This window comes from Hippoglossus stenolepis, chromosome 6, assembly GCF_022539355.2.
Source record: "Hippoglossus stenolepis isolate QCI-W04-F060 chromosome 6, HSTE1.2, whole genome shotgun sequence".
In the NCBI taxonomy this organism is placed as follows: Eukaryota; Metazoa; Chordata; class Actinopteri; order Pleuronectiformes; family Pleuronectidae; genus Hippoglossus; species Hippoglossus stenolepis.
Window position 1 is genome coordinate 14,119,922 of NC_061488.1, and position 23,985 is coordinate 14,143,906.

A 23,985-nucleotide genomic window follows, 5' to 3' on the forward strand; every position below is an offset into this window, starting at 1 on the left:
AAGAAAGCTGCCTGTTTTCAAGGACTATAGAGGACTATTGGAGGATTGCAGGGATACAAATAGGATCTACAGACCAGCTACCAACTGTTGGTTGCTTGCAAGAAGACCTACAAAAAAGACAATACTGCAGCATCAGTCAACATCAATCCATATTGATTTTTTTCCTAAAGTTGCAACATAGAAGATACAAAGCAGGTAGTGAAACCTGTACCACAGACATACATGTATGTATGTTACTCCTTCTGCACCGAGCCACAGAGAGACAGCAGCAAATACTGCTCCCCAGAGGGCAGAGTGTTTTCATGGTCTGCTGGCTTGTTTTTTTTGTCTCTAATAGAAAGTGGCATCACTGAGAACGCTCTAATTTCTGGACCTGTTCCCCCTGTGAATCCTGAGGGAAAAGCAAAACCTGTGAAGTTTATTGTCCAATGCCATAGTAACTGCAGTGGAAATATCATGGTAGTGGCAAATAAACTATGGCAATGGATTGGGTTGGTTAGGTCACTAGAGAACGCCTTGTTTTAGTGAGGAAAATGTTTACGACTGTGGAGGAGAAAAAGTCAGACAGGCTATATCTTCATCCAGCACCCTTTCTCCCCATCTGGGGAATGAACATTTTTCAATTACTAGAATACCAGGCTGAAAATGTTTTGTTTTTTACCTTCACCAGAAAATCTTCCAACTTGTCTACAATAGCCGACCTTGTGAAAACTGCTGCTCATGCTGCATTTATGGGGATTTGTACTTGGCTCTTGTGTGAATTCTCCATTGAACCGAAACTGCATCACAACTTTGATCATTTTATATCCAAAGTTAGCAATTTTAAAAAGCAATCAGTCGTTTCGAGAGATTCAAAACCCTGCATTAGAAAAGGGTCTAGTTTTTTTTAAGCTGCTTTTTAAGATTGTCTTTATTGTTCATCAGTGTATGAAAATATAGAAAAAAATATAAAATCTACTATAATATGAAACATAATAAAGCAAAAGAATAATTACTTTCGATAACACTAGACACTGTTTTTAAATTCATGAAAAGGTTGAGAGTTGTACACAGTATTATGTTATTAAGACTGTAAATGTAACTCTGGTCAGTGCTGTGTACTTGTTCCTTTAAAATCTAAGATTACTAGAAGAGAACTCAGATTGCATACCTCTGCCAAGGCCCAGCAGCCCCCTTATAAAACCATGGACCATGAATTATTCTCTGAGATACAACGGTAATGTTGAAAAACCTTCTTTTCTTTTCTCGAACCATATTGCATCATTCCACCAGGTTTCCCTGACAATCGGTCCTGTATTTTATTTTTGTAATCCTACTGACAAACACAGACGAAACCATTAACTCCTTGTTGTTGGTTGTTTAACTGACCGTAGTTGAGTAGCGACGGTGCGAGGATGAACTTCTCGGTTCATCTTCACACAGTAGCTGTCTAATTGGCGGTTTGACTGACAGTTCCCATGTGACTGTTTCTACGGTCCTGCACTCGAACTCACCACCTTGATTTTTTCGAACCAAACATTCAAAACCAACCACAGAAATCCGCCGAGTCTTTCAAATTGAGGCAGCGTGCCACTGTTACAATTCCCCTTTGTCGGCCGAGCAGTCCAGCTCAATGCTGATTAATGAGCCGGGGTCAGCCTCTCCTCGGTAGGAAGCCGCTATCATCTCCCATACTGCGCTCCTGGTAATTTCACAATGGAGGTGAAGTCGGAGAAGACAATCAGTGTTAATCGCAATGAAAGAGCATAGACTTTGATCTCGGCTCACCTTCCCATCGCTCCGCGTTTCTCTCTCTCGGGGGAAACGAGTAAATCCGGCGTAGACTAGTTTGGCTTTGTTTCGTTTATTTACATGGTTTTGGGTATCATTACGAGCTCATGAATAAAACACATCAAGTTATTTCTGCATGGTCTTCTTGTTCGGTTGCTTTCTCACCCTGATGCAGTGAATAATACAATCCCTCATTTTTTTTTCATTGATCGCACACAAAAGCAGGAAAGTGAAATAAAGACAACAATGGTGATTATGATGATGACAGAGATGATGCTGGTGGCTGTAATGGATGTGGTGGTGCACAGTGTTATTGTTCACATATCTTGAAAAACAAGGTAATGAAGGTGAGAGTGATTGTGATTATTTTCATTTTGCAGCGCAGATGCCTTGTAAATAATCGCATCCCTCCCGGCTGTGATGTTGAGCCGAATGCACTAAGCCAGATAATAACTCATTATTTATCTGTAGAAACCATTTGGGGGAATTACTGTGCTTTCATCTGTGTTTCTAGGTTTTGTGGGAAGTGCTTGTGGTTCTGAATTTTCCACCGTGCTGTTTAATCTTTTAAACCATGTGTTTTTAAAAGATCAGAAGTCTGGTCCGGATGCTGTTTGACCATAATTAAATGTTAGCTCCCTCTGTGTCAAAAACTGAACTATACGCTTTAAACTATTGTAGTTTCAACACAGTTTGGGTTTATTTAGTTCCCCCCCTCATGTCAGATAGATGGAGAGGTAGAGCCGAGGGCACAGTGAAACAGGGAGAGCCTCATTAAACTGCATTGTTCACAGCATCTTTCCCCCTATTCATCTGTTTCAGGACTCAGATTCACTTCACAGTGGCCATTGATTTCACTGCATCAAATGGTGAGTGTTTCGACTACCATCGCCCTGCTCTGCCTCCATTTGTCACCTGGTGTACGACTATGGAGTTTCTCATGTATCAAAGAGGGAACTGGATTGTTCTCTGCATGTAATATTTGGTATTTTTCCATTTACATTGACGCGTTAACATGAACGACACGTATTTCATCATTTTTAAGAGGAGAGGGAGAACAGGGAAGGTGATCAGAAACTGAGTTTAGAAAATGTATGAAACAATGCTTTATGTGGTGGTATTTTAAATATGTATTCAATGGTGTGAGGCTTTGCTCTAAGCTTTAGAGCTAACAGTAAGGAAGGAATGACTTAAAAAACACCTTACTGAATCAGGAGTTGTGCATTGATGTTGGACATATAATTCCCCCTGCTGTGTAAATTGGGGCCCCTTTATTGCCCCTGATTTAGAAAAATCCTAGAGATCCTACACTGTTCATAGTTTTTTCAAATGACCCGGTTTATCCATGTGTACACACATGCAGGAATATACAAGGGATATGTAAGGAAAGTCCACCATATACATCTGCTCCCTCTTTAATTTTTCCCTTGCTGACTTGCCCCAACTCTGAAAAAAAACAGTGAATGACTGAGCAGGTCAGATTTGTCTTACAGCTTGGTGCTTCACTGTATGAACAGGCCTTAAAACCAATCCATGCAGATCGTCATTGCAACTTCAAAATCATGAACCTCCACTTACCACCATAGCACTGCTCATTTCCGCAATCGCTCATAAGCCAGACAGTCCCACCAAGCCCCACCTCTGGTTCAGAACATCCAATTTAGACTTGGTTCTCTCTTGTGTCTCTGGCTGCAGCTGTCCGCTCAGTCCCACTCCTCTGGTTTGCATCACTGACTCTGACTTCTCTCGTCTTGATAGGAAATCCATCCCAGTCCACTTCCCTGCACTACATGAACCCATACCAGATGAATGCCTATGCCATGGCCCTGAAGGCCGTGGGAGAGATCATCCAGGACTATGACAGTGATAAGATGTTCCCCGCCTTGGGATTCGGTGCTAAGCTGCCCCCCGATGGGAGGGTCTCCCACGAGTTCCCTCTGGTGAGTGAATTAGGAAGTTATTTCAGGTATTATTCCAGCATCAGGATTCTTGATCGGATGTGAAAATGATTTATACCCTCCTAGTGGGGCTTACATTAGAGTGTGAACACCTATTTGTGCGTTTCTGCTCTTTCCTGCACGCAGGGGTGAGCATGTTTGCATCTGCAATATGGATGTGAGCATTTTGAGGTGAATGCTGCTACACCTCTGACATGCATAATTCAGAGAGAATTCCATTTACCTTTTATAGTGCAAATTAGGCTGAAGGATTCTTAAATCAATTTGGCTTCTCTCAGGCAGCTAATGTGCGTTGGCTGCTGCATAGTGCAGCCTAATGAGGAGTCTGTCTACAGGGTAAAGTCTGCATCACTCCATATTTCCAATGGAATTTGCAAATTGAGATTCATCTCACCATATACTTGAATCCTCAGTCTCTCATGCTCTAGTCTTGTAGGTGAGTTCAAAGGTAAAGTTACAGTCTAGTGTGAAATATTTGTCATATTATGTTTAGTTAGGAATTTGCCCTGAAGGATAAGGAAGCTAACCTTAAAGTTTGACAAGCAGATCAGGGAGCGAATGATTTCAAAATGTCATTCTGCCCTTACAGAGAAGCATTTGTGGCACCAGTCAACACATCCCGCTGCATCATCACTGCTGCGGGGTGTGGAAGGAGCAGGCTACCTAGTCATCTCAGCCTGGCTTTCATTAAAAGCCTAACTTTTTCAAAGGGCAACTCCAAAACACACTGTTATTCATGCACTTTGAGCATTCTGTTGTATATTTGTATATAAAATTACATAATAGGGACATTGTTATAACTTTCAACTGGTAGTCGGCAATGTTTTAACTTTTTTGAATGCATGATGGCAGTACCATTGACCAGTGACCATTAACAACACACATGTACAAAGATGACATTAATATCAATCTATTTCAAAAAGGGAATAAGCCACTCAATACAATATCAAAGTGTTTCCAGTGGTTTAACTTTACACCTTGCTCCAGAGATGTAGAGGTGGATGAAGGAGTGTGTTCGTGCAATGTATCATCACAGTCATCGACTGTATTTAAAGATGGTTGACGTGTCTCCACTTCCCCCCACTATCCAGAAATGAAGCTAACATTTCCCAGATAGAGAGCTGCCTTCTTGTACATTTAGAGCCAGAGTCTGCACAGTAGCAATCAGGGGATTGCGAGGTCCCATCGATACACTTCCTGGATCGATCATGAGTCAGTCTCAGCTGTCACTCAAAATGTTTCACCACATTTTTATTGCATCAAATCATAACTCATTAAAAACCTGAACCACCAGAAACATGAGCGTTTGAACAAACGTCAGTGTGATAAGAATACCTCAAATGGTTCAGGGATCCATTTTTGAAAATGTCTTCTGCCTGACGTGACTTTTTAGTTTGATCCATGCCCCATCCACTAATATGTAGAACAGAGGATTTATTACCTATACTGCAGCCAACCACCAGGGGGCGATCAAGAGTCCAAAAAGGTTACCGCAGGTTTTGAGTCCCAAACACTTCTGATTCTTGTTTTCCTCAGAACGGCAACATAGAGAACCCATACTGTAACGGCATGGAGGGGATTCTTGACGCTTACCACCAAAGCCTTAAGACGGTTCAGCTGTACGGACCCACCAACTTCGCCCCCGTTGTCAATCATGTGGCCAGGTAAAAACACTCTGTGCACCTACCGGAGCCCAATCGTCTTTTCTGTCAAATCCATCTGTAAATAATCTTCACCATGGAGGTATTAAGACAGTGAGTGATGGTTTCTCTATGAATTGAGCCGAACTGTTGAAGGATGAAAAATCAGTCAAGCTACATAGTAGAGAGCTGCTACTCATTTCGTTTCAGACATAGAGTTCGGAGAGAGAGGTTCGGTAAACTAGGTATTCATGTCATGTGTGGATGAGTCACATTATTCAATAAATATGCTACTGCAAATTGAAAACTGTAGGAGAAGATCATGTGTTTCTTGGGTTTCCGTATTTCAAGAACTGAGAAGTTGAAATTTTAAATGGACATTTTAACTTTAGTAACTTAAAATTAGATTGAATAATGGACGGACTGATGTCTCACTTGAATTGTGGAATAATGTGGCACCCTGTTCAAAACTTAAGGCTACTACACCCTTGTATGTTAATTTGAAATTTAGCAGCAACAGCTACAACAGGAAAAAACCTTCCTCCAAAATAAGATACACCCACTTACCTTATCTAGTCCTGTTCCACACAGACCCACAGGTATAATGAATACAAAAAAACTGAAAAAAGAAATGAGTCCCCTGCTGCCCTCTTGGTATGTTTTCAAGAAATAAACATGTTAAGTAGTAAAAAATCTTAGAAACATTTTAGACCTAATTAAAACCTTCTGTCTGTGACTAGCTTGAGTAAAAAGCAATTAGAGACTTCAGTTCTATTATTACACCATCTACAGTCTCCTGCCTACCTGAAGGACGCAGTACAACTCAAGTACTACAAATTGATCACAAAGATGTTGCAGACCTTGAGAGATTCAAGAACAAGTGCAAAAGGTTATCTAGTAAAGCAGTGAAGAAAGGATTATAATGAGTCATCGCATGACCTGAAACAAACCTTGACATTACAACAGTTTGAGTTTGAAGGTTACTCTCATTTTATGCCTCGCATGCGTCACAAAGATGAGGCTGATTAATTAATGGCAGCAGGCAGTGCTCTTTAAAGGGCGAAAGGTGTTGATGCACAGTGCATACTGCGATCTAGACGTACAGTATAATTTATAATGTATGATTCTTTCCTCTCATCTGTGAAGAAATCCTAAGGTTAAAAAAATATCGATTATCTATGATGTTTGGTGGCGGTGCTGATCGCCTCCCTGGCGACCTGTCCAGGGTGCGCCCCGCCTCTCGGCCAGTGTCAGCTGGGATTGGCTCCAGCTCCCCCTGCAACCCTCAAAGAAGAGGGGGTGGAGATAATGGATGGATGGATGTTTGATGCTGCAGTTAGCTCCCTACTAACACGGTCAAATGTCTCCAGTTGCCCACGTTGTTGTACGCCAGATGTACAACATGTCAAACGTCTCTTTAATCATCTAAATTCCGGTCATCGCTCTTTTCCATTCTTGCTGACTTTGATACAAACGACGACATTTAACGTTTAAAATGACTAAACAGAACGTGAGAGCGAGGGCTCACCTCCAAACTGCCCTTGGCTCCCAAGATAACCCTAACCCTTTTCCCCCCCTTCCATCTCACGTCTGGTCGATTGAGCGCTGGGCAATCAATACTGTTCTGTAGGAATAAGACTGCAGCACTTGCATAAACAGTTAAATCAATTATTCATAGGGCAGCCAGCGATGGGCTATTGAAACTAGGCCACACTCGCTGTGGTGTCTCTGATGGGTTTCGTAATAGTGTCTGGATAGACCTCTGAGACGTGAAGGGGCCTATATTAAGCTTTTGTGTCACATGCTGGGCGGAGGGGAAGTTTGTTTCCACAGAACATGTTTTTTTTATCGTATTTTTTTTTTCTTTCTGCACAGTGGTTGCTGCTCGCAGACTTTCTCTGTGGTTGTTCTCAGGGTTCCATGCAAATCACGAACATGTTTTTAAGCTTTCACATTGTCTATGTGCTCCCGTCTTAAACCACTGTGCGCCGACGATCTCTCTGTTTCAGCTACGCAGCAGCAGTTCAAGATGGATCTCAGTACTTTGTTCTGCTCATCATCACTGACGGCGTCATATCAGACATGGCGCAGACCAAGGAGGCCATAGTGAATGTAAGTGCATCTGTCACATGAGCTGCAGGACGTTTAACCTCTCTCTCTCTCTCTCTCTCTCTCTCTCTCTCTCTCTGCAGGACATTGGCATTGCAGGTGCTTTTACTACCGTGGCACAGCTCTCAGGCTTTCTGCTACTTTGAGGGCTTCATAAGCCAGTCGCAGCAGATATGAGGATTTATGGGATGTTTTCTGCTCCACTTGTCTCACTCCTTGTGCTTCGGTGCTCTGTTTGGCCAATATTTTTCTTCCCTTATTAAGCCCCTCGGGAGGCTGAGGGGGCTCAGCTGAGATTCGGTCTAAGGTCGACGGGTTCACTTAATTAGAGGCAGGGGTCTTATCCAGTGGCCCATCTCAAGCACCTGTCTGGTCGAATTTTCCAAGCGTTAATCGTGATTGTCTCACCTATGCTTCCTGTGTGTCTCTAAATATTCAGAATTTGAATATGTCGACAGTGGTAACGCTCAGCGAGTCTTCGGCGACCAGGTGCTCTGACCCCCAGCAGACTGGGTTTAAAGGGAATTTGCGACTGTTAATCAAACCATTCGAACAGCCACACCTTCCTTTTAAGATCTTGTCTGCTGCTCTGCGCTGCTCCGGCCCAACCTGCTGCATCCTCCTGCCGCCTCTCGCTTCTCAGTCTGGACCTGCCTCCTCTTTTTTTTCTCAAAAGGAAAGAGTTCCATACAACGCTCATCCCTGCACTTTTGCTTTCTGATTTGTTCTCCCTGATGCAGATATCAGAGTTCTGTTGGTATTGTTACTGCTACTGGCCAAACTGCACCAAAATGTTTATTCCACTTTTTCTTGTTTCCCAAATCAGCATAGCTTCAGCTTAGCCCTCTGTGACTAATATGTCCACGCATCTAACAGGACGGCCTCTGGGGTGAATACAAACTCCCACTTCTCGCTTTGATATTTTTCCTTGAAGCACCAAATTAGATTTTAGGATCATAAATTATAGAAGAGGGCCCCTCTCCCTCTCTCTTTCTGACCTGCTGTACCAAAAATAAACAAATTTGTGCTCGTGTATTAGATTATGTTTGCGGTTGTCAGTTTGTTGTCTGGGCAGCTCGGCCAGTTTATCGCAAAATCCATTAATATTTTAAAATGAAACCACTGTTAAGGGATCGTGTTCGGCAGAGTTCATGATCCTAGTTTGAATCCACAGAGCAAAACTTTCACATATACGCTCGACTCTGGAAACTCAGCTGACAACAAAAAATAAAATAAAAATGAATTAATAATAATAGCAATAATGATATAGACAATTCAAATGATTGATGATTTGTCTCAAGAACAGATTTTGTGTCACATTGTTGTGACACTGGATTTTGTGAGGTTTTATTTCCTATTTTTATCAAGACAGTGAGTTTTTGTGTATTTAATTAAATCTCACAAATAACATCTTCACTCCCTCAATAAAAATTTGTGCTGCGCAACCAAACAGTTTAAACCCACTGATCTTTGAGTTTACAAGCATACAAGAGACATCAGGATTGATTTTGTGGAAATGTGCTTAAAATAATTCATGATACATCTAAAATATTTCACTTTGATGGAGCAGTGCTGCCATAGAAAACAGTGTCTGAAGATTTTTAGGAGTTAAATTACATGAACAATTCTGAACATACAGGATATTAAAGTGTCAGCATGTGTACTGGAAATGTACAGCAATTATTCTAGTGCCAATCCTCCTTAAAAGTTATCATAGTCCTTAATTGTAAAAAAAAAAGTGTCCCCATGAGTTCAGTCATCTGCTGTCAGCCGTTTGTTGTGGTTCTGTGCAGTGACAGGACGAAGTATGTGTTCAGACAGGCTGATGAAGCGAGATCCCCTGAGTGACTTTACTATACAGGCAAAGTAATAAATGGTGTAGACTGAATAATTCAGTTCTGGATACAGAATCGGATCTGGCAATCATAGCTATGTACCTGTGGGGGTTTCTGTTGCTGCAGAGGGGCAAACAGTCGGCATGTATTCTTGTGTGAAGAGCAAAGTGTAAGGTTATGGGGAATGAGCCCAGTGGAGGGAAAGAGGGAATGGGATGGAGGGAGAATAATGATGGAGAGCATGGAGAGGGTGGTCCTCCTCAGTCTGTTTGCTCCTATCTGTGTCAGGCCTCCCCCCTCAGGGTTTTTTTCCAGGAAAGCTGACCCACTTTTACCCCTGTACAGTAAATGCATTTCCACCACCAGCTCATATCATTCATTCATGCCTGAGCTTCCACATTCTCCACATCAGGACTGTGGTCAGACTCGTGCAGCGGAGGAACCTCCAAAGATCAACTGTATTACGTCAATTTGGGTTGTTTTTTTTCGATCGGAGGTGATGAGGACACACAGATCTCTTGTTCTGACTGTGACAGCATTTGAAATATTTATATAAGCAAACACAATTAATAAATAATGTTAATGTGTGATGCAAGTGTGTAGGATGAAGGAATCGTATTTTATGAAAACAGCATTTGAGTCTATATGTATGTACGTGTGATCTTAACCGTTTGGAACATCATGTACAAGAAGACTGGAAGCTTATGCACTTTAACTCTTTGGTATTCTACACTGTCAAAGCAGCCTTTACAACGTGAACACTGTGTAGTAGTAAGGTGAAACATTGTGTAGTGTGGTGGCTGTTGTAAAATGTATTTTGCATTGTCTCTCCGTCTTTAGGAAACCTTAACTGTGCAACACAATGGGATGTGAAACACAATCCAGTAATGATGCTCTGCTCTGTCTCATTTCTTTTTATCTTGTTTTGTTTTGTTCATTATTGTTTTAATCTCCGGAGAAATGTGCTTGCAGATTAATACTGACACTGCGGGATGAAAATTGAAATGGTGGAACAACACAAATAATTGGAGATTTAACCCATCAATGCTCTGAGTAAAAACTCCAGGAAAACACAGTTTGTGTTCTTCCAGGTATGTGAATGACAACGGACTGTTTTCTTGTTCATGACAGGCAGCTAAACTCCCCATGTCTATCATCATTGTCGGAGTCGGTCAAGCGGAGTTTGATGGTGAGAAAAATAAGTTCTCTGTGGGAAAATTGCCTGATGAAAAATGTGGTTTATTCAAACACACAGCTTCTGTAACATTATTCAATTGACAGTATGACAGAAATTTGAATGTGTGCCCTTTGGATATGAAGACACACCAGAGATAATTCTTTCAAAAAACATCTTTTATCTGTAGCCATGGTGGAGCTGGACGGTGACGACATCAGGATCTCCTCACGAGGGAAGTTAGCAGAAAGAGACATTGTACAGGTGAGACGTTTTCTAACGTTTGGTTTTTAAGGTGAATGAAAGGTTTGTTTGTGTCAACATCTGTGATCATTACTGGACATTTTTGTTTGTAGAAGTGTGCATTGTTTGAAAATACATGGTCTTTAAATATGCTGTGGTACTAAGGTAATTATTCAAATTATTTTGCACATGTAATATTAAATACCAGTGATGATGACATTTCCCAAACCGTTTCCCCATTGAATGAGCTCTTTCCAAACTGGTCTCCCCATCAGTTTTTTCTTTCCACTGCCCATCAGAAACTAATGCATAAACACTCCTTGTCCTTTTTGCTCCTTTGCTCTTATTTTGCATCTTCCTTTTCTCTGCCTCTCTTACTGAGGCTAAAATATAAAACCTTTCCCAACTTAAATACTCACCATCAAAAGTAGAACATTTATGCAAACTCACATTGACACATTCACGCTCTAACGAGAGTAAACCTCAGATTTTAGTGACTTCTCCACTTCTCCTTTACTGCCAACAAAACACAACATACTCGACATTCATTTACATTTATGCCCCCACTACTGGTGATATTCTAAAGCTTGATTTACAGTTGTCAGTTAAGGGGTTGTGGAATAATTACGGAGCGTATATATCCCCTAGTAAGCCTCTCCTCAAATATTGAACTACGTGTCGGGCGGCAGTGACTACAGAGCAACCATGTAGTGACAGCAAATACTGTGAGTCATCAGCTCGGGGTGTTTGTTCGAGGATTTGTTGAGGGTGGAGATGACATTGAGAAAGTTGAAGACTCAAATGGTGCTGAGTCATTTACACTGCAAACCTTCAATTTACTGGAGAAAGACACAACATACACACTGCAGCTGTGCGGTTTTTGTCTCATATATTTAATGATGGGTATAAAGGTCACATGGAAGATATTTAGATGTTACTTAGGTTATTTAAGTAGGTGTGTAGCCCGCAGCATTGTATATAAGTAAGTTAATGAAAGAATGTAAGCACAGAAATGTGTTGAATATAATAACGGAACAACAACATGTTAGGGAAGTGTAGAGTAACATCAGCTAATTAAAGTAAAAACGTAGACTGAAGGCGTTTGGTCCAGACCAAGGTCGAAACCAAGGTCTTTGTTAAAGTGTTTACTTCTTTGATTTAGTCCCCACGGTAGTATCATTATGGTATTGCCATCATTATGATATCATGATAATAACAGGAACATTTTATTAATATCAAACTATATATTGTCTGAGGTGAAGACTCTGCAATCCTGCGAAGCCGCAATCGGCTTCTTTTTCTTCTTCTACTGTTTAATGCTGTCTCAACTGCCTGCAATTGGTCCAAACGTCAAAACCATCCCAAACAAATGTCACATTGCAAACAAACTGGACCGAGATTAATTTGATCCAGACAGAGAGCACCTCTTTTGGTCAATCTGAATTCTGGTCCAGTGGTCTAAAGTCTGAAGGTGTAAAGGAACCTTTAATCCCAACACACAACTGCAGATACGTTACTTTTCCTGAAGTCACGCCTTTCTCTCTCGTGTCACCCCAGTTTGTCCCGTTCAGAGACTACATGGACCGCACAGGCAACCATGTGCTGAGCATGGCGAGGTTGGCTAAAGACGTGCTGGCTGAGATCCCCGACCAGCTCATCTCCTACATGAAGAGCAGAGGCATCAAACCCAACACCGTCCCACCAGTTTACCCCCCCGACGACAACTCCCAGACAAACCCTGTCTGAGCCCCCCCCACACACACACACTTTACAGTAGTGTAGCTGGGGTAGGGTGTGATCGGGATCGATTGGAACCCGCCTCCAACAACAACCGTCCTTTTAAGGGGGAAGATGGAAATGCTTTCCGAGGCCCTTTCGTAGATATTGAAACAGCTAAACAAAAAACGCGATGAGACTCCATTTTGATCTGGAGCAATGAGAGTGTTCTGGGGGGAGCCGGCTGATGATTGGGGAGGTTTCGCTCCTCTCTCAGTGCTTGAGGATGAGAGCGCTGAGGGGAGCCCGGTGGAAAAAAAGGAGGTTTTAGTCGTTTGCTGTCAAACCTGTCAAAGTGGTGATGTAATGGATAGCAAGTAAACCCGTAGAGAGGGCCTGTTTGAAGGCATAAATATATTAGAATGTGCCAGTGTGTATCATGTTTGTGATACCTTTTGGAGTTGATGTGTGTGAAACTAGGAGATTGTGTGTGTACTAATGAATTTATTTATTTATTTATTTATTGCAGAAATAATTTATTCCTTTGGGGGTTTGAAGGGCGGGCATTAGAGTCGTATTTCCCTCGTCGTTTTCCATCAAAAAAACCCAACCCATTTCTACTTTGATAAAGACTGTAATATAAAAGCATGAGATGAAACCTATTCAGCAGTTTATGGACCATTTTCACTGATGGATGATTTTTGATTGCAAGCTGTAATGTAGAGGACCCGCTGTGAGCTGCTGCCACACTAATTTCCCAGCGCCATGTCTTATATGTATTTCTAATGTTTATACAAACAGAATGCACTAGTTACTGTCCAAATGAAAAGCACAAAGGTTGTAATGGTAATAAGCTGATAAAACCACTATTTTAGCAGCTACCACAATGAAAATAATGGAAAGGACCCCACGTTGAGTTTTCAATGCAGCTTTCACATAGTCTTCCACTATCATTTTAACGCATTTTAAAGTATATTCATAATAACACTATTATACAGATGTATTTAGATGAACTCATATTTATCCCAGAAAAGTATTTTTACAGAAAATTTGATGCATAATTCAGAGCACTCACTTTCTCTCCTTGTTAGTGTGCACAGTCTTAAATTACACAGCTTAAGTCATGCTGCCCGATCTCATTTGTTACATCTCTATTTGTGTTTCTTTCCATTATATTTGTTGTGGTTTATTGTCTGGGATTTTGCTCGGCATTTTCAAAAGACCCCACAAACAAACTTTTGAAAGACTGATATCAACTAATACCCACTTTCCTCCCCCGTTAAACTGGTTTGTTTAGCCAGAATGAAAACTGATCAATCACATATCTCGCCACAAAGTTTGAGATATTCGGGCGTTGAATGTTTTTTTTAATTGGATCTAAAGTGATTGCACAAAAACAAGAACAGTCACGAGTCCATCTTTTGTGATTCAGTCGGCGTCTCACGTTTTCGAATTAACTTTGAATGTTCCCAGATAATATTCTTTTACACTAATGCTCACAAGCCCATTTAATAGCAAAACACTGGGATACCATTTCAATACCTACGACACAATGTCACTGTTTTATTTTACGACTTAATTCAAGTCGATATTTTTACGTTTGTTCACTGAATTTCTTTTAACTGACTGTACCTAAATATTTTCAAGACAGTTACATCCATTGTGTACGTGTCTGTTATCTCTAATGGCCATTATATTCACTAATATCTGTCACTCAATAACTCGATCCAAATGTGCCTATTATATGGAAACATATCCAAATTCACTGACCCAGGTGTTATTCTGCCGGCAGCAGCAGGTCTCATGTTCAAGATGTGCACACAGAAAATGTCAGCGACAATAAAACTGTTGCGAAATTAAGACGATTACAGCCTCAGTGACTGACACACACTGTCTCCACCAGTGTCGTGGGCTTTTTGTATTTACAGCTCTTCGCTAATGATCTTTGAAGTGATGAAAATTAACAGTGTCGCTGAGCCTTGTACAATATTCAAAGTCAAGACTTGTTTACAATTGAACTGTGGCTATTTACATTGCCTCGAGGAGAAAGTAAACATTCATGGAAAGAAACGAGTTTATTTTTGATTCGTTGGGTTTATTCCGTTTTTACAGACCTATAAAGAGTTTTCTTGAATGATGCTGGAGAACTAAGGTTTACAAAGATTTGTTCTCTGAGAACGTGGAGCTCTTACATATACGTTTTTCTCACTGCTGTTGTACTTTTGTGTTTATGTAATTCATGTTGCTTTATGAGCTTCGTGAGCCATTTCACATCCTCTGACTGCTTTACACTCCGGTGGCAGTGAACTTCTCTGTCACAGGCCCGGCTCCATATTTCTTCCTTTTTAATTGTTTTTAATTTTTTATTACTGATGACATTTCCCCCCTCAAAAGACAAAGCAGCGTTTAATCTGCTGCCAAATGAGGCCGTTAAGTTTCGTGACACGACACTCATAAATACCAGTATACCTCTATGGAAAGCCATTCAAGCCAAAAATAAATAATTATTATACTTTTAATATGTTTGTAATTAAATATAGTTAAATAATTATTATGAATTATACGAGCTTAAATATCATTCAAATATATATATGTGATGTATGTACTTCGCAAAATTCTACTTTTCAAAGTGATTTTAATTATTTTCACTTTTTGTTTTGTTTCAAGACAATTATAAGGTATTCATTACTCAGAAAAACCTGTTAAAGTTTATCATTCGGCAGGCGTGATGCCCTTTAAGTCCGAGTCAGCGTGCAGCTCATAAACTGAGTGAGATTGCAAATGACTGTGAGAAAAGAGGAAATGAAACATATGGGGGTTGTATGTTGTGTGCACACATTGAAAATCAATTAATGCTAATTGAAAATCACTTAAAGTTGGACAAAATTTCATTTTTTGGGCTGTTCGGCTCAGATTACAACAAGCTATCGTCTTTTTACTCCCTGAGGCCTGTTACATTGAATACTAGCACCCTCAAAAATCTGCTTCCCTCTATAGAAAATAATAAATATGAAATGAGCACAGCAATGACACTTATGCAATTGTGAAGCATTCAATTATTATGTTTTTCAGTCAAAAAGAAGTTTTTTCCAACAATACAACTATTTCTTTTCTCTCCGTGGGAAAGGTTTGGATTATCCCTGCATTTTGAATTTTCTTTGAGGCTGAACACTAATTATGTACATAAGGCCCCTATGAAGACTATTCAGTGCCAAATCTGTTTGGATGAACTTTGCCTCCTTAGACAATGTGCATGTTTGTGCCAAAACGGCAGGAAGTGTGGTAGTCCGCCTTCATTTCACCTGATTAGTGCATCTGCCATGTGCTTGGTTTGTTAATTAGAGATGTCAGCCACTTCTCGCATGTTGTATCTCTGGGTTCTCTCCATTCTGTTCCTATGAGACACATACAGTACTGTATGGGTTGTTCTTGCCACTACTCCTGTTTTATCCCAGGTTGTTTACATACCTCTCTTGGTCTCTGACGTGCATGCTGAATAATTTCCAAACCAGGTGTTGGACATGATATTGTCGTCATACTGTGGTTTGTGAAATGCTTTGTAATGGATTGCCTTAACTGAAGATTAATAAAATATTGACAACTTTGGCAGAATGCAAGATGGGTTTTTTTTGTGTGTGTGTGTTTGATCACAAGTAAGATGGAAGAAGAGTAATTTCTTCCACAAGAAAAACTCCTGACATATCATCACAGTGAACATTTTCAAGGGGTTCAGGGATAATGTCAGGGGAAACATTCACATTTTTGAATGTACACAAATGCTGAATGTGTTAGCAAACAGTTGATTATTTACACCTTCAAGCGTAATATCTGATTTATTAGTGTCTTGTTTCTGGCCACCTAATGAATATGAGTAGAATAGTCACTCTCTTTTACCTATCCACCAACACCTGAGGAAAAATGGAAATAAAAAAACTGTCTGTGAGCTGTGTGGTGCTGAGCCGGCAGCGTGAACTGGGTTTTTAGATCATTTCTCTCCTTGCTGCAGGCGAGGACAACACTATGAGACCAGTGAGAGTCAACTAAAACAATAAAGATTTGTGCCGGGCAACTAAATAATGAGTTGAAATTCCTTCTAAAGCTCCGTGGAGCCATGGGGAGCAGCAGATTGAAGGTTATAATCCTTCACCACAACAACTGAGTGTTGAAGTTCAAATACCACTGAATCTGTTGTGCTGCACAAAACTGTGAACACATTCATATTGACAAAGAGCAACTTTGAACATTTGGCACATGGTTTTTGAAGTTGCACAGCTGGAAGTTGACTATTGAGGATTTTGCTAAATTAAATTCAGTCCACATGAATTCAGAAATAGGGTTTTAAAGTGAAATATTTTAGTGTAGTAGAATTAATGCAATTTCAACACCAGCGACTTACATTGGACAATTTTAGTTTCAATTTCAGCTGCTACTATACAGTATTTTAATATTATGGAAATGATTTGCTTCCATACAAAACCACACACATTACTTTTGAATCTATTCAGTGTGATTTCATTACATCACCCACAATGCAATCTGGAGTCTGGTCAGAGATTCTGGTGTTATGCCAGTTGCGGCTGGTTTTGCCTTAATCCAGTGCAGCCTCAGGCAGAGATAAACGACAGACTGGTAAACTCACCCCAACCCCACACCCCCAGTTTTCCTTTTGTATTCTTCTTGTAGTGTTCCGTCTCGACCACTTAGCAGCAACATCCAGCTCCCTCTGGAGCCACAAAAAGCTTTACTCCCCAAGACCTGTAAACAGACTTTGATGTGAAAAGCCAACGGAGTTCCTCTTTAAATCCGGCTTTCTGCTCTACATTTCCCTTTTTTTCCCCTCATTTTCATACATCATACATTAGAAATGCTGCTAACTTTGGGATTTTTATCTCATTTTTATTCCCTTTTTTTTTTTTAACAAGATGGTTTGTATACACACAACAGATCCCTAGAGAGGCTGGTGTCCAATCAGCAGTGAGTGCTACATCCTCTCACAGAATGTGTTCCGCTTAGAAACAGTTTTTTCTCCCTATAATAAGATGCACTGCCGACAAATCAAGCTGTCCACCTGGGGAGAGGGAGACAGCAGCTGGAGCCATAAATTACCAGCTTAAGACGGAGCCATCACCTCCCCAACCCACCCACCCACTGCCCGAACAATAACCAGTGACTGGAAAACAGGAAGAAAATCAACAGCTAATGACATAGAATTATACCTTACTTATATATATATATATATAACATTTCACATGTGTAATATGCAAAGAAAAGGAAAAGAAGACATTCACGAGAAATTGCTGCTCAGAACGAATTACACCAATTTACTCTGGACCTCTGGCAGGCAATATTTTCTGAACGGAAATAGAAAGTGAAAAAAAACACTCTCAGTTTGGTTTGTACTAAACAGCAGAGATAATAAAAGTACTAGTTCAAAACTTGTTCACTCTACGGCCAAAGGTCCACTGGGAGGATTGACTCTCGTATTTGTACAATCAATAAAACCAGTGGAAACAAAGGGAACAGCAGATTTATCCTGGTTCTGTCTATACGTAACTAACCTCCTCACATCTCTTTTATTATATGTGCTTTATGTGCATTATTACTTTTATCATTTCATTTACCATATCCTTACTTCCATTCTTTTCATGTACAGAATTATATTTATATCAAGTGCAAAGTTTAATTCAAAATCATGTGCAATACATTTGTGCTGTACAATACTACTTTTTCTATTCCTTTTATAGTCTAATTTTTAGTTTATTCTTTTACACTTTTATACTTATTAATATTACTTGTATTATTATATATTTAGACACTGGTCCTCTCTTACTCCTCATTACACTTGATATTTTTATACCCTACCTATTATACTATTATATTATTCTTTGTTATTGTACCTTTGGAGCGAGATACGGCACATCCATTTCTTTCAGGATTAATGAAAATCTATCTCTTATCTATAAAGCTCAATGATTAACATGTTACATCATGTGTGTTTCATTTTAACAAAGAGATGAAAGATTAAAAAGCACAAATTGTGGTTTTACAAGAGATTATGGGACTATTTCTTGTCCAGATGACATTACCTCCTGCCGTCCTGTCATCACTATCAGAGACTCCTCTCTCTCTCTCTGTCTGTTTTCATGCTGAGCAAAACTAACCCAGCTTCCTAATTATCCTCCAGACATGAGGGTGGTATCAGTCTTATCATCTACAGCTCTGTGGAAACTGTCCTTTAATTCTGAATTTTCAAATTCTTTGAATATATTTGATCATTCACAATGTTGACACATCAGAATTAATGTCTCTCTGGGCAGTTGGCAGTGTGGTAATGCTTCTGCTTATTTCAATATCTAGACTGCATCAACAAATAAAACTACAGATGAAAACTAAACACAATTTGCGGCTGCTTGTAAATTTAAATTGGAAGAACAATAATAACCATGCAATTTTCTTTTATTGCTAACATACACACAATACTGAATATGAAGCACCCAACAAATCAAGAGTAAAAAAAAAAGACCAGAACTCCCAAGACCAGTCTGAAAATGCCAGTAAACAATGATAGTGACATAATGGGAGACTGCTCCTTCCACCAAGAGAGTCAATGGTATTAAAACCAAGAAAAAAAAGATCCAAACAAAAATAAACACAAACATATGGGCTGGGTAATCCTGAATATAATTCAGCAAACAGGAGTGGGAAGGTTTTTGCACAGAAATTAAGATACAACATAGCAGCGGAGCTCATAAGCTGTCGAGTTGAATCTCAATTAAATTTGCTGTGCAGTTTTGAAACCTAAACAAACGAAGCTTGTGTTTGTGAGTTACTGAGGTCAGCAGTCAGTGTGATCAACAGTTACAAATGTCTGAGGAAGAGCCTTGTGCTCGAAAAATGATCATTATGACAAATAAAACCTTAACCTGGAGCTTCAGGGTGGATTTTTGTACTTTTTTTCAAATATGTTTTTTATTCCACACTTAGAACCAACCAGAACCAGATCTCTTCCTGTTGTGTCAGGTCCAGCTCCGCCCTCCACCAGACTCCAGGTTCTCCAGCAGCGAGCTGAGCTGCTTCATGTCTGATGGTGGGCAGGACAACACCCACCAATTTGGAGAGCTCAGGTCAATTGAAAATATATATTCGGATTTTTCACATTTGGATTTTGAGTTAGTGGGAGGCATCGTTACAGCTTCTCCCTCCGCACCACTCACACTAATGGTGTAGCTCTCTTCGGCAACCTTTCCGCTCTGCTGCTCACGATGAACTCACCTCGGGGCCGATACAGCACAGGTCTTACTCAACAGCACAAATGGACTCACCACTACCGGTCACTGGCCATCCTTGCATAGGCTATAAATCATCATTAGTTTACCATAAAGGATGATATGATATGAATGAATGTGTTTTCAGAGCACTGTAATGGAGCCAGAGTGGAGCAGTGGGCGGTTGCCCATTACAGCCCATATGAAATAATGTGCTGGAGATTCGCCGTGCACATTGAAAGTAATCGTGATGAATCATCTGAATCATTGTGTCCCATTCGCTGAGAAGAGATGCCATATGTTTGTTGACATGTTCATTTTCTATTTAAAATGAAGAACACTTATTCATATTTTATTAGATATTCTTTAGATGTATTAAGTTTGGAATCACATCAAGTGTATCACATCACAAATGTCACATCTTCTGATTTTAAATGATGAAAATTGACATAAAATAAATTCAAAAAACAAGAGCTAATGACTGACCACATTATTAACATCAACAAATAGGAAGAAAAGGGGGAAAAAATACAAAAGAGCAGAGTATCCACAGTCTGAGGATGCTGAAAATCCAATGTGCTGAATGTCATTACTTCCTGGAGACTTGTTTACTGTTTGCTTCTCCCTGGAACAGCCTGTTCCCCATAAAAATGCATTCCCATTATGGGCAAAAACAAGAGTGAAATTGAAAATGTCAGGCATAGTTTAGTGATTTTATTTAATTGCACTTGCCAGTGCAAAACAGCACAGCACGAGAAGAAGGTAAATAGCCCAGTCTGCACCTAATAAACTGAATAACAATACAGGTTTAATTGCCTGCAGAGATTAAACAAGTAGCTGAATTAATTATTCACAGGACAGAAAATTAATTTGCAACAATCCTATAATCAATTAATTGTTTATGTAGGTAAATAACCAGTAAATATTGTGTATAAAAAATCATGTATAAATATTTGCTGGTTTTCTTATCGTTGACAATAACCTGAATGTCTGTGTTAGACATGGATATTTTCTACAGTTTTTTGATAATGATCAAACCGGTGAATTAAATGTTGTATTTATACAATTTATCCATATTTGAGAGTTAAAGAGAAAGAAGGTGGTTGTTGCTTCACACAAGCGTCTCATAATAATGATAGTAATGTCCAGATGCGCAAAAAGGCAAACGAGAACCCGATAGCACGACACTTGAGCGGTTTTAGGAGTAGCAAAAGTTAGGCTTTAATGGACGAGCAGGGGTCAAAACCAGGCAGACAGTCAACGAGGGTTCAAACTAATCCAATAGGGAGCTGGAAAGAAGGGAATCCAGGGTCCAAGAAGGCAGGTCAGAACAGGAATCAGGCAGAGCAGAGAATCTAAGGAAAACACACTAGACAATCTGGCACAGAACACAGGAAATGGGCCGCTATATATATTGAGTGAGTGATTGACTGATGGAAAGCAGGTGAGTCCGGGTGTGGGGCAGGTCAGGTAAATGGAATCCGTGGGAAGAGGTGATGCAGAGCAGGGGGGAGTGGCTGAGTTCTGAAACGAGTTAGTATATGGCAAAGCAGAAAACAGGATAGCAGACAATGAAAATACTATGAGCTGCCTGAAGTTGTGACAGTGCTACCTTGAGCCCTGGTTGCTCTGGCTGATAGAGGGTTTTCAAAATGGAGACAGGAAATTGTCCCAAAACCATATACGTTAACATTCACGTGTCGTCTCGCAGCTGTAGAAATAATAACAGGAGTGTCAGAGGAAGAAGATGATGTAGTTGTAGTGTGACAAAGTTCACATGAGGAAGTGGTTTGGATGTATGGGTGAATAAAACATTGAACACGGGAGACAGCTTTTCATTTCCCTTTTCAGTTCATGTTTTTCTTTTACAGCATGACATCGATTGTTACGTAACATGAACCGTTTGTTCATTATTGTCAAAATGATGACGAAGCTCTGCTAAGTAATTTAGTCAATTTAACCCTAAGCACAGTATTTCTATAAACCCAAACAAACATTAACATTACTAATTTTACGTTTGTGAAGGTTTGTCCTCCCGTCAGCGACGTCAGATAAGAAAATGCTTCTGTCTGTCATTCTAGGTATGGACATCTTTTGTCATTGATTTGACGTGTGGTCAAATTGGCCATGCACTCAAAATATACCCATATCATTATAAATAATAAAATAAACTCCTGCACAAAAGACTGACATGTTCTTATATTTAGATCTTTTTTCATATAATTTCACCAGGCAAGGGTGGATTTAAGGTAAAGGTGTGGAATTATTGAAAAGAAATCTTACTATGCTCCCTTCAGTAAAATAAAATATGTAATAGCCTCCCGCCCTAGTCATTTCACTACAGCCCCTCAGACCTGTGCGATATCCACACTGACTCCATCTCACGCAAATCAAACGGCTGTTACATCTCAGAGTGCTGATGCTGCCAGCAGCTATAAACCATCTCAGCGCTGAGAACTGTTCCCTGGTTGATCTGTGCCATTTAGCAGCAAACTGAAAAGTGCACACAATGCCTGGTATGACCGCCCTTGTCACGCAGTAAAAGGAGTTGGAGATCTCTAAAGAAAAAGAAAAAAAAGCGGGGGAAGGTTGGTGGTTTCACACACAGGCCTTTAGATATCACATCCAGCTCTCTCGGCTGTGCCCTCTGCATGTGTTTACTGTACACCTTAGATTACCTTCCTCGACTCTCAACCAGGTCTGTAATCTTTGTGGCTGGAGGAGGAGGAGAAGGAGGAGAAGAGGCAGTTAAAGAGAAAATACACGGGAGGCACAGGAGGCGATGAAGGGGAAAGAGGCGAGGGGAGACTTTAAAGATGAGAGAGAAGAGGGAAGGGAAGCTGGCAGGTGGAGAGAGGACAGAAGGAGGGGGCGGGAGGCTGGAGCGAGGGAGAAAAGGGGATTAGAGAGAGCACAGGGGGGGAGGAAGAGTGTGGCGAGGAGGAGCATCAGCAAGAGAGAGCATGAGGACTACAGTAGGAGAGAGGAGGAGCCCCCCCATGTGGAATCAATGTCCTGTCAGTCATCCACAAGTATAGCTGGATGTGGGCCTGTGTAAACCAGAGACTCCCTCCCGGGGTCTTATGGGATCTTAACAAAGAGGGAGTGATGAATGACTGCTCCTGGGATGAAGAGAAAATAGAGAATTCATGGCTGCCTGATTGCGGCTCTTTTGATGTGAATGATTGTGATGAATGGCTTCGACTGTTGTCAGGCTGCGCCGCTGTTGTTTTCCACTGACAATCAAAAAGCTGGTTCTATGCGGAAAAACCCCCGAACAACGTTTAACGATGAAGTGACAACCCTTCTCGACTGATACGTCTCCGGTCGGCGGTTAAGAGTTGAAAAATCTGTTTTTAATGATGGATTGTGGGAAATAGAAATGTCCCAATTTCTTTTTAACCTCTGCTCTCAAAATCCATCCTTTCTGTCTTCTCTCCAGTCAACAGCGATGTTTTGTGACTGCTGTGATAACTCCCCTCCCTCTCACTCCTGCTCAGCCTTGTGTTACCCCCTCTGAGGACACACAATTACACATAACATTGCCATATGTGTGTGTGTGTGTGTGTGTGTGTGCACGCCCACACACCAAAACATTGGCAGAAATAGCAGTTGACTGTGAGCAAAAAGATAACAGCCTCTGCTGCTGTGTGGGTTTGACACAGTTCAGCTCTGTCGTTCCAACTCTCTACGACAGACCAGGCAAAAGGGGGACTGAGAGAAATCCCTACAAAGTGCAGAAACCAATTGCTTTATTACTGTCTGCCGCAGCTGGCTGAAGGACTCACACTGCTCCTGTGCTATCACCCATGCTAAGCTCCGAGCCGCCTCTCGTCTCCCACACAGCGCTGTCAGGAAGGTGTTGTCTTTGAAGCGCCGCCGAAAACCGTCAAACTCAGCGTTTTGAGACTTTAGAGTGCAAAGGAAATAAGGAATCAGGTTTTCTCTGGGGCCTGAGTTAAAAGGCTGAAACGTTGCTCATTGGTTTTTGCCTCCAGGAGAGTTCTTGTTTCAGCTGTGTCAAGACAAGCGGTCTGTCAAGTTGATGCCTTTGGTTTACAGCGGAGATGTGGTGCTTCGCTGGGGGTGAGGAGGACTCCTTCTGCATCATGGATGGACTGTCTCAAACGTCCAAAATCTAACCTTGCGAAAAAATACATCCATTGCAGGTATTTTTTTCCATCTCAGCTTACTCCCCAGAGTATGAAGGAGGGGAAAAAATGACATAAGTATAAATACATACATAAATAAATGAAAAATAAATATGTTTTCAAT

General features: G+C 40.7%; 1 protein-coding gene across 3 annotated transcripts in view; it reads left to right on the forward strand.

Annotated features, from left to right (window-relative positions):
• cpne5a (copine Va) overlaps window positions 1–15,257 on the forward strand; it is a 71,043-nt gene extending 55,786 nt beyond the window's left edge. For all 3 annotated transcript variants that reach the window (XM_035160322.2, XM_035160323.2, XM_035160324.2), the window contains 7 exons: window positions 2,593–2,639; window positions 3,529–3,710; window positions 5,265–5,392; window positions 7,378–7,480; window positions 10,444–10,501; window positions 10,677–10,750; window positions 12,287–15,257. In XM_035160322.2, coding sequence (XP_035016213.1) covers window positions 2,593–2,639; window positions 3,529–3,710; window positions 5,265–5,392; window positions 7,378–7,480; window positions 10,444–10,501; window positions 10,677–10,750; window positions 12,287–12,475 — 781 coding nt within the window. In that variant the 3' untranslated portion in view covers window positions 12,476–15,257. The remainder of the gene's footprint in view (window positions 1–2,592; window positions 2,640–3,528; window positions 3,711–5,264; window positions 5,393–7,377; window positions 7,481–10,443; window positions 10,502–10,676; window positions 10,751–12,286) is intronic.
• Window positions 15,258–23,985: the final 8,728 nt, after the last annotated feature.